This window comes from Trifolium pratense, linkage group LG2 (genome assembly GCF_020283565.1).
Source record: "Trifolium pratense cultivar HEN17-A07 linkage group LG2, ARS_RC_1.1, whole genome shotgun sequence".
NCBI lineage: Eukaryota > Viridiplantae > Streptophyta > Magnoliopsida > Fabales > Fabaceae > Trifolium > Trifolium pratense.
The window spans coordinates 38403156-38415068 of record NC_060060.1 but is presented as its reverse complement, the minus strand read 5'-3'; the positions used below and the strand labels follow the sequence as shown (position 1 = coordinate 38415068).

The 11913-nt window shown below is 29.7% G+C and overlaps 2 protein-coding genes across 4 annotated transcripts; both read left to right on the top strand.

The window, feature by feature from the left end:
* Positions 1–431: 431 nt before the first annotated feature.
* LOC123907168 (glucan endo-1,3-beta-glucosidase 5) lies at positions 432–2682 on the top strand. Its single transcript, XM_045957313.1, has 2 exons — positions 432–1049; positions 1399–2682. Exons 1-2 carry the CDS (start codon positions 703–705, stop codon positions 2531–2533), a joined length of 1482 nt encoding a protein of 493 aa, XP_045813269.1. The 5' UTR covers positions 432–702; the 3' UTR covers positions 2534–2682.
* Positions 2683–8357: 5675 nt separating this feature from the next.
* Positions 8358–11855, top strand: LOC123907167. Of its 3 annotated transcripts, none has more exons than XM_045957312.1 (6): positions 8358–9402; positions 9860–9957; positions 10353–10377; positions 10706–10826; positions 10914–11048; positions 11296–11855. In XM_045957312.1, the coding sequence occupies exons 1-6, from the start codon at positions 9006–9008 to the stop codon at positions 11498–11500; spliced, it is 981 nt and encodes a 326-aa protein (XP_045813268.1). In that variant the 5' UTR covers positions 8358–9005; the 3' UTR covers positions 11501–11855. The 3 variants fall into 3 exon arrangements, 2 of the variants coding, with proteins under 2 accessions (XP_045813268.1, XP_045813267.1); XR_006809177.1 differs by having other exon boundaries at positions 8361–9402; positions 10914–11143; positions 11296–11437; XM_045957311.1 differs by having other exon boundaries at positions 8361–9402; positions 10706–11048.
* Positions 11856–11913: the final 58 nt, after the last annotated feature.

The following is an 11913-nucleotide window of genomic DNA, read 5'->3' as shown; positions in this document are numbered from 1 at the left end:
ATTGAACATTATTTGATGTGTTATTGAGACCGGCCAACATTAATGGCATTCAGTAAAAATTTATAAACCGTTAATCTTGGTGAGTTTCAATAACATATCAAATGATGTTCAATTTTTCTAAAAATTTATATGAATGATCTATATGATATAAACTTTCAATCCAACGGTGGATTTTATAAAATTTGTTTTCGTTATCGAGATATTGACAAGTGGTGTCTCACTTTTAGCCAAAGCCTTATAGTGAGGCATATAAAAGAAAAAACAAAAACGATACTAAACGTTATAAGACACGTTCAGCTGCTCTTGATACAATAGAATAGCTCTAAAATAAAACTTTCTTCCATGGTTCATGGGCATGCAACACTTGGAATTGAAAATAAATTAAATATCTTAATTTTAATTTGCCTTTTTTTTTTTATATATAGTAATTAGTTGCCTTTTAGTTTGATTCTACCTTTCTTTGCTAGACCGTTCTCCTTCTCCTACAACGTACGCATTTTCAAGTACAAAAATAAAAACATTATGCCTTTGGTGTCATCAAGTGGGTTTTGGAATCAAGTGCTTGGTTAAGTTTTCATGCAATTCTTTACGTAACTTTCTATTGAAAAAAAGGACTTTACTTTTTTATTCAAGAATCATCACCTTCATATATGGGTGCATAACTCAAAAATAGAACCAAATCAAGGAAGAAAAAAAGACAACATGGGATTCCAACATTTTACTACGTGCTTTTTGTTGGCTCTTTGTATACTAAGTCAAAATTTGGCAAAAGGTACCCTTGGTTTTGCTTGTAACTGGGGAACCATTACAACACATCCTCTTCCACCTCAAATAATTGTGAAGCTTATGAAGGACAATGGAATAAACAAAGTGAAGCTGTTTGAAGCTGAACCAATGGCATTGAAGGCTCTTGGAAATTCTGGCATTCAGGTTATGGTTGGCATACCCAATGACCTCTTAGATTCAATTGCTAGCAATGTTAATGCTGCTATTGCATGGGTTGATCAAAATGTTTCCACTTTCATATCCAAAAATGGGGTTGATATAAGGTAATTCATATAGCTCCACATTAATTACTTATTTGTTATTTTACTCAGGACGGCCCAACATAATTAGAGGCCTAAAGCAGATTTTATTATAACTAAAAAAATACTTAAAAATTAAATGTCATATTTTATATTTATAAATAAATGAAACTTTTTTTAGGCCTTTTTTCAGCTTGAAAATTTGAGGTCTAAATCCCTTCCTTGAGTTGCTTGGCCCTTGGGTCAGTCGTGATTTGACTAATTTTGTAACTTTTATAATATTATAGTAGTTCACCATAATTCTGTCAAACTAAACTTACCGTAACTGAAATGCAATTGTAACTTACCAATGTTTTGTAAAATTAATTCTTAGGTATGTTGCTGTGGGTAATGAAGCTTTTCTAAAAACATACAATGGAAGATTTGTGCAATCAACATTTCCAGCCATAAAAAACATTCAAGCAGCCCTTATAAAAGCAGGTTTAGGCAGACAAGTAAAAGTGACAACCCCTTTAAATGCTGATGTTTACCAAAGTGATTCTGGTCTTCCATCAGGTGGAAACTTTAGGCCAGATATTCAAAACCAAATGATGTCAATAATCAAATTTCTTAATCAAAATAATGGCCCTCTTACATTTAACATATACCCTTTTCTTAGCCTTGATGCTGATCCTAATTTCCCTAAAGAATTTGCTTTCTTTGATGGTTCTGCTGCCCCTGTAGTTGATGGTTCAATAACTTACACAAATGTTTTTGATGCAAATTTTGATACACTTATTTCAGCTCTTGAAAAAAATGGTTTTGGTTCAATGAATGTTATCATTGGTGAAGTTGGTTGGCCAACTGATGGAACATCAAATGCAAATATAAAAAGTGCTCAAAGATTTAATCAAGGACTTATTGATAGAATAGTGAAAAAACAAGGTACACCTAAAAGACCTACCCCACCTGAAATTTACATGTTTGCCCTTTTAGATGAGGATGCTAAAAGTATTGATCCTGGCCCATTTGAGAGACATTGGGGAATTTTCAATTTTGATGGTTCTATGAAATACCCTTTAAATCTTGGTGGTGGAAAATCACTTGTTGGTGCAAAAGGTGTTAAATATTTACCAAAACAATGGTGTGTTATTCAATCTCAAGCTAATGTTATGGATCCTAGTTTTGCACAAAGTATGAGCAAAGCATGTACATATGCTGATTGTACATCACTTGCACCTGGTTCTTCTTGTAGTGGCTTAGACACAAAGGGTAATGCTTCATATGCATTTAATATGTATTATCAAACATTTGATCAACGTAAAGATGCATGTCAATTCAATGGTTTATCTGTTATTACCAACATTGATCCTTCACCTTCTCAAAGTAGTTGCCATTTTGAGATTATGATTGATATTGGGAAGCATGAAAATAAGTCTACTTCTTTTGCTGCACCAAAAACTGGATTTGAGTACATAATGTTCATGCTGGTATCAAGCTTCACTTTCACCTTATCTCTATTTATTTAGTCTTATTTGAATTGTATAAAGTATCATTCATAGTCATAACTCACAAAATCAAATTTTTATTATTTATTTTTTGGTTTCATTTATCCCTAGCATGCCAAAAATAAATGTATAATTGAGCTTCCTATTCTTTAGAGTGACTCAATTTTTAACTTTTGGTCCATATTGTGCTACTTGTATCTCAACCATTTTTTTTTCAATCAAAATTATTATCCATGCGTAACTGCGGAGAGCCGGAGACTAATCCTCTTAAAATTAACTGAGACCCAGTTAAAAAATTGATCTCTTTCCCAACAAACAATTTTCCATTTTAATATGTTGGTGGTATTGCCAATATGAAACTATATTATGCATATACTTTGTACCATAAACAAGCCACCGTATTGTAAACTTGTAATCAATATGGAGAATTGATAAAATAAAAATGAAAATACTTGATCATTCCATGATAAAACAAATACTTAGAAAATTAACAAACCTAACATTAAGAAAAACAATTTAAAATTGAAAAACGCTATAAACTAATACAAAATATATTACCTCCATTTTGTATAAGTGTCTAGTTCTATCATATCCAGCGTTTTTAATAAACTGTCCAGTTTGTGTTTTAATGATACTGATTTGTCAATTATTGTTATATATATTTGAAAAACTAAAGTTTTTTTTTTTTAAAAGAAAGTTTGTTCATTTTTTTTTACGCTAGGAAAGTTTGTTGCTTCCTTGTTATATTCAGATTTAAACAGAGTTTGTTACCTATAATAATGGTTCATTGAAGATTTAGATGAGGGTATAATAGGAAGATGAGGTGCAAAAATCCACTTTCTTAATTTAGTGTTATCATTCTAACTGGACACTTATACGAAAACGGAGGGAGTCGTTCATAAAAAAGTTGTTACCGATGTTATTACCTTCATGATTTTATTAAAATTTCAATATGTATTAATTCAGTGTTTTCTTATTAATGAAACGTGATAACTTTGCCTTTGTAAAAAAAAAAATTGTGTTATATTTGTTATATTAAAGTTGTATATATTATGCATGGAAAAATGAATTGTAATAAACAAAATTCTTTTATTTTCTTCTAAGCTCAAAATATAGAGGATTCTCGGTACAAGAAAATGTATAACAACCCAGAAAATAGCAAATGAAAAGAAAAAACACCCATGTTTAATATTGAGTTAGATATTTGTGGTTCCTCTTCAATAATAGGTTCTAATTTGAAGGAATTTGTGGATCTTCTACTATGAGAACGAGATATTAGCTAGAAGGGATGGTGCAACTTCATCACAATTGTGGATGGATCTCATCTCTCTTGCCATTTGAAAAATAAACGGAAGCAATCCTTTCTTTTTTGGATGAAGAAAAATATTAATGTATTTGAATATTTGTTGAAGCAAATGATTGAATACAATAGAGATGAAAAAAGTTAAAATTTAAATATGTTTCGAACCCATAAAAAGAGGACAAAATAAGGAATGTCCAACTATGTTATAATGGATATTGCTTCAGTCCAAACAACAAGGATTTAGGTGGAATATGTTTTCTAACTAAATATAGGTAACAATTCTTTTTTTTTTTTACAAATTCAGTGACGATATGCTTCTCCTATTTATTTATTTTTCGTAAAAATGTTGTTACAAGATATTTTGGTTATAGACTATCTACTTTAGCCTTGAAAATTGGTCTTAGCAAAAGAGAAAATATATGGAGAGATCACAACTCCTAGTTTGCTTCATACTTTTCTTTTAGGCCTAATTGCACTTTTGACCACCTATTTTCACCATTTTGCAAAATTGGTATTTTATTTTAAAATTTGATAGTTTTGGTCCCCCAATATTATCTATTATTTATATGTTTAGGAGTTTTTTCTCATGGAAACTTTCTTATGTGGCATTCTCTTGCTTAGCCAACTTTATTTTCATCCTACATGGCATCTTCTCAAGCATCAGTTGCATATGTGTCTTTTTGATCTTCTTATCACATTTAAAACTCCTTAAAACTCCTATTTAAGTTTTTTTTTTTAATTCTCTTTGTTTATAGGTTTCCTATGTGTCAACCTATTAGAGACTACTCATATACAACCAACTCATAGTATTTATTTTGCTCAATTATAAATATAGAAATTGCTCAATCAGGTTTTATGAACAAATGTCTATATATTAATATTTTGATACAATTGAAATTTTACATATGGAAACTTTTAATTATTGACCAAGTCATTTTTAGAATATATATTGATTAAATTAAATCAATGCTGAAGTGTATGGAAATTTCAAAAATTAAGGACCAAAAATCTACTGTTGTTTCTATATATACGGGTCAACATGTAAGAGTGAGGGTCATTGAGTGTCTCAGCGCCCCTTCTCTATTTTCTCTTCTCACCTTCACTACTCTTCTTTTTTTTTTTTGACAGAATCGCTACTTTTTTTTTCTATTTATTGCTATTGTTGGTTTTTTTTTTAAATAAAAAATCTATTGCTATTGTTGGTTATTTCTTATTTATTTGTTCAATATAATTTTTGTTGTTCTCAAGTGGAATGAAATCTAAATTTTATTTATTTTTCTTTGCAGGAATTTTGTTTACTTGTGTTAGGCTACAATAAGAGGATTCAACATAAAAAAGAGAAATCATTTTCATCTCTAAAGTCAATAATATTTTGTAAACTTCTTTTTTTTTTGGTAGAAATTGTAAACTTCTTTTTAAGAAGCCAAAATATTATTCATCTATCTTTGTAACTTTTATTTACTATTTGGATTTTTGCAGAGATTGATGAAGATGACTACGAGCGATAAATAACATGTGGATTGGGAACAAAGGAGTGGATAAAAATATTCAAGTTTAATTCTACAATCAGAAAATTGTACTAATTTCGAGTTATAATTCTTTATTTGCAGGTCCATATACGGAAGAACAACATTGTTTGTTATTCAAATTAGGATTAAGTATTATCAATTGATGTTAGAGTTTTAAGTATTTATTTATATTTTTTATATTTTATTGTCATTTTTTTTAATCATATGTTTACTTATTAAAAAAGAATTATTGTTCATATTATTTTTTATTGGATTTAAATCATGCTTATAAATGTTTTTTTACTATTATTTATAAATAAATGTTGTACTCTATTTTTTAACTCATTATTTTTTTATTTGTCTAATTTTTCATGTGATATTTAACAAATACACTGATAAAATAATAGAAACTCCTCGAATGACTATACTATAGAATGAATTGGAAAAATGTGGAATTGAGAAATTGATATGCTTAAAAAAATTATTCTTAAACTTCATACTTATCAAGTAGAGAAAAATGTGTCATTGTCTGAAATATAAAAGGAATGAAGTAATTGACTTCATAGATTATTTTTCTATTTCATTTTATTATTCTATTAATTATGATTTACCTTAACGTGGTTTTTCTAATAAAAAAAAATACATAGTCATTTGTACCAAACAAAATATTAAAATACGGGGGTATTGATAAAAAAAAAAACCTACATGGAGGTATTAAGCAAAAAATAACTTACACGGGGGTGAGACATACATTTGTAGATTTTATTATATAAAAAATACGATATCAATTGAAAGCAGGGAAAGTAACAATGATTTTATATATAAAAAAAGAATTAAAAGCAATAATATCATGTATTACTTTATATTTATTCTCCATACATCACTGTAAAATAAACAAATAAAAATAAAAACAAATAGATACATTTTTTAAAATTTGCACATTAACAAATGAGATATGCTAAAAAAAATTATATAAATTTTTTTTTTGTGTCAAGCAAATGACAAACAATTCTACTGTTCATTACTTTTAAATAAATAATATTAAAATTAAAATCGCCCCATTTTGCTTCTCAAATGTGAAATTTTTTCACACGAGGGGACATGAGATAAAATACTCCTGAAGAAAACAAATGTCTAAAGGAGAGAGATGACGATTAAGAACAAATATATTAACCGTTAGATTAGTTTTTGCATAATGACCTTTTTTTTTATGAAAATAAAAGAACAAATATATGAACATGTGAGTTGGGAACGAGGAGTGGAGTATCACTCTCCATTATGCCATTTCTCCTTAAAATCTCCAAAATTTGGATCTTTTATCATATTTAAATAAACTATCACAATAAATATAAAATTAATTTTACAAATAATTAAAAAAATCACAATATTAAAATTTTAATAATCCATATTTTTCATGTGTGAAAAAAAAATGATCTATATTTTTCATAGAACATTAACCCGGGCGATAGCACGGGTAAGTTATACTAGTTTTGTCTAAAATATGATGATACAGCATGTTTTAAATTAACTTTATGAAAGTTTTTTTTTTTTACAATTTTATTGATGTTGGTATTTTCTCATCATCAAATCAAGAAATTCTTGTGTGAGTTCTCATATAAGCATTAATGGTTACACACAACCAATCACATAATTACAAATAATTAATAGTAAAGTCTTTTTATAATAAATAATTATTAGTAATTAATGAAGTAGTCATTAAAACTAAATCTCTAAAAATAAGGAAAGAAATAATAATAATAATAATAATAATAATAATAAAAACACGGGTGCACTTTAATTTTTTATTTTTCAATCCCTCATTTTTTTTTGTTCCAAAAGCTCTATTTTTTTTTCCCGTTTATTTCTTGTTCCATTTTTTTTTGCATTATTCCTTTATATTTTAAGTTTAACATGGTGAATGATGTTTTTATTTATATTATACATTTATACTGTAACAAAAAAAATATACATTTATACTACAATTTTTTTTGACGAATTTATAATAAAATATTATTCTTCTAATATTTGTTAAATTGAGTTTTATTAGCTGTTGTTAGTTGAATTTAAGTTATGGTTATAGTTTGTACATATTCATATATCTATGTTTTGTAATGTCAAATTTTGAACTTATAACTTATGGCTTGTTTAACTACTCACTATTTTTTTTTTTACAAAACAGGGCTATAATAGTTTGTATAGTCCCTAAATTTCCAAAACACAGGGAAATAATAGTATACAAATAATTGTAACAAATAAATAAAAAATTAAAGCTATTATGTTTGGTTTAGTAGTGAGGGGTTTGGGTAATACACCATAGGTATTTGGTTGGCCAATACAATTAAGACACGTGTAAAAAATATTTCATGTCATCAATTTTTTGGTCAAAATAGTCAACGGGGACAAAAAAATGCAAAAGGGGGCAAACATGGGGGACCAAAATCGCACATTTGAAATGTGGGGGGCCAAAATCGCACAATTATGAAACGTGGGGGGCCAAAATCGCACATTTGAAACGTGGGGGGCCAAAATCGCACAATTATGAAACGTGGGGGCCAAAACTGCAATTTAGCCTTTTTTTTATAAAGTGAACATTTTTTTTCTTTCCTTATTTAATTTGTAGAGATTTATTTTAATTACTACTCTATTAATTACTTGTAATCATTTGATTGGTTGTGTGTAACCATTAATGCTTAGGTGAGGACTCACACAAGAATTTCTCCATCAAATCATATACCACGTCGTTTAAAACATATTACATCGTTAATTTATAGTTAAAAATTATGATAGGGAAACCAAAACTATCGTATTTTAAATCAGAGGACCAAATTTGCAAAATGATAAAAACAAGGGGAGACCAAAACTGCAATTAAGCATTTCTTTTAGTTTTTGTATAAAAAATAGTTATTTTAAAAAATTATTGCCAAATTTTTTTATTTCTTATTATTGCATATCATCTTTTCTCAAAATTATGCATTGAACTATTTTAGGTGAATTTTTTATATATAACTTACCAATCCCTTGCAGCAAATGATACCCTAATTACCTCTTCTTTTTTTGGTGCTATGTCCTAATTTCCTCATTAACCACCAAAATTATTTTCCTCTTTTAATTCTCTCATACATTAACAAAAATACATTGTGCGAATTTCGATGCAACATTTTTTTATATATAGTTTCGGTGCATCTCAATTCTCAATCTCATGATGAAACTATGATTCTATATATCAAAGAAAAATAATCTAAATTATTGAATAGTGTGGTCACAAATTCTTCAAATTCTATTTTCAAACAATCACCGATTTGTTTTCATTCATTTTCCCTTTTCAAATTCTTCTCAATCTCAACCAAAATTTCTCATCTTTTCCGTCTTTATTCATTGGATTTGTATCCAACAAATAATATCAAGATTCGATTTTTCCCAATCATATTCATTTTGACTTCTAGGGTTTGATTCCGTTGTGCTTTTGGACGACACCTTTTTTCTCCAAATGTGATTTGACCGCTAAAAGACTGGTCTTTGATGATTGCAGCAGTGTTTAATTCAATCCAATTGTTTCTGGAATTGATTCTGTTTGAATTTTGAAAAGAATATAATTTTGCCTTTTTTGCTGTGAGATTTATCTCTTCAATTTTAATTTTTCCCCTTTTGTTTTGATTGTGATGCAAGAATATCATAGGTTATTATGTTTAGATTAAAGAATAGTAAAAACCTTGCACGGTTCTTGTATCAGGAAATTCTGCATAATAGTAATTCTATGGCTTATTCAATAGGCTATGTTGATCCTTGTTCCCATTTGAGCAAGGTTTATCCTAATGCTTTTGGGGTTATTAGAAGAATTGAATTTGGTAGAAAAAGTTGTGGCTTTTATACAAGTTGTAGAAATAATAGTAAATTTTTTGTGAGGGCTAATGCAAGGCCTCGCGGCTTTGCGTCTGATTTGGAACAAGGGAATTCTGTTGGTGGTGATGTGACTCTTAAGGTTGATAATGGTGGAGTAAATGGAAGTCCTGCTATGCCTCGTTGTTTCCGAGATCAACGAATGTCTGAGAAACTTGTTGTTGCTGTTGATGTGGATGAGGGTATGTATGCAATTGTTTATGAATATGCATGTGCTACCCTTTTTATATTTTATGCCATGTCTTCAATACTTTATGATTTGATTTTCTTATTATACGAATAATGAAGACCTGGTGTAGAATCTTGACTCTATGATCCAGTTTCATTATATACTTAATAATAGCTTATCAGTGTGCTCTCATGGGAGTGATTAATCTAGTAATGTTGATCTGATTGGAGGAATCAATCTTGTATTAATGGAGGGTCAAGATTAGATTCTCTCTAGATATGTCCTGTCTTGTGTGTGTTTAAATAATCGTGAATTGTCATCTCCTATTTTCAGTGCAATGTCTCACCTTGAATCGATTTTTTTTTTTAATTGCTATTTTCTCTGCATTGCTTAAACTGACTAGAACATAGTCATATTATAAGATTATATCCATATATCTTTGATGTGTATTATTTTTATTTTTTGAGCAGTTTTAGGAAACTTCGTATCGGCTCTCAACAAGTTTATTGCAGATAAATATTCATCAAATCATTCAGTTTCTGAATATCATGTGTACGAGTTCTTTAAGGTATCTTTTGTTGGCTGCTTTGGCAATTCCATGTTTTCGTGATAAGTGATTGAGTTTTACCAATTTTTGCTATTACTATTAAACAACGTCAATGGACAGGAATTTGCATGTTCTTTTAGAGTCTCATTTCCCACCGTTCTCCAGTCTTATGTATAATTATGTAGGCTGTAGCATTAGAAAGGCTTTCAAGGGGTTTCCATATTTTATGCATTCATTTTCTCTGTGAGCAGCCATGTTAGTGCTCAGTGAGCACTAACATGGTTATTGTCTTGAGCCACATCTTATTTTATACATTAGGTGTATATGGCTTGTATATTAGTCGTAGTCCATTGCGTTGTTGTGAGTTTGTGCATGTTTGAATGTGGAGCCTGATTCACCCTTCGTTTCTGTTACAGATATGGAATTGTTCGCGTGATGAAGGTAACTATTGTCCATCATACTGTCATATTCCATTTTAGAACTGTTATGTTGCGTACAGAAATTTGCTGGATGTTAGAATCTTTTCTTATTTGATTTTTACAAAGTTCATTGATTAAAGTATCTCTTTTTTGAAAATTTGGATATTTATCTATTGTGGGGATGTCTTACTATATTCTGTAAAGTGAATTTTTCTTAATTCTTGTTCAATAGGGTCAAGTAGTGCAATAATTTTATCAAGTTTTTTATGTAGGAATTTTTGCTTAATGATATACTTTTATGTTTTCGGATGACTAATGGACTGGTTGCAAATCATTATCTTTTTCTGCAGCTGATATTCGCGTTCATGAGTTTTTTAAGACACCATATTTCAAGTCAGGGATTCACCCTCTCCCAGGTGCTCAGACGGCAATGCAAAAGTTATCAAGATTTTTTAACCTATCAGTTGTAACGTATGATTTTGGTATTGAACTTTCATCAACCTATAGAGGAATCTTGTCAGGATCAACTAACCAAGGCTCCTTTTATAATATGTTCAGGTCTAGGCAGAATGTAATTAAGGATCACACAATTGAATGGATAGAGAAGCATTTCCCAGGACTGTTTCATGAGATTCACTTTGGTAACCACTTTGCACTTGATGGGAAATCAAGACCAAAATCAGAGATTTGTAGGTGCGCGCCTTGATCCTCTTCATCTGCATTTCTCTATGATTTTCCCCAAAACCTTGATGCTCTTTGGTCAACTTGTAGAACACTGAAATGTTCAAGTATTCATGCCTCCCTTCCCACTCTTTAGATTCGGATCACTTCCTTTTCCTACCATTTTTTCTTCCACAAATTCTTAAATGTAGTTGGTGTTCAAATTCTAATTTTTTTTTTTATCATTTAAAGACGCGAAATTGCTGTTTCTGATTGACAGGTCTTTAAATGCCAAGGTTCTTATTGATGATAATCCGCGGTATGCGATAGAGTGTGCTGAAGTTGGAATGAAAGTTCTACTTTTTGATTATGAAGACTCATATCCTTGGTCCAAGAATGAGTTAGTTGATAAGCACCCTTTAGTGACCAAAGTTAAGAACTGGAAAGAAGCGGAGCAACAATTGATGTCAATGATAGCTTCATAATCTAAATCCAGTGGCCAGGACTTGTGATAGCTTCAATGATAGCCGGACTAATTCATGTTTTTGAAATGTCTAACATATGTTTTTGAAGGAGTGAAATAATTTGAAGTTGCTGCAAGAAAATGACTACCTAGAGGAGGAATGACACAATCATATTCTTTTTCCCATTTTGAGCAACACCAATGAAGATTGGAACAAGTTGTGTTCACTGTGGTGGAAATTCTAGTGATTTTACTACTATAACTAGGCAAAGATTTGTTTCTGCCTTTTGAATGTACTATATTTTTTGACAACAAAATGTATGATCTCTGAATTACTTTTTGAATGTGGTTTATTACTTGTTTTGACTGTTTGCACACTTATGTTTGTAAAGTTTTGCCATCGCTTTTCAAATGAAACAAGTTTCGCGATTGCTT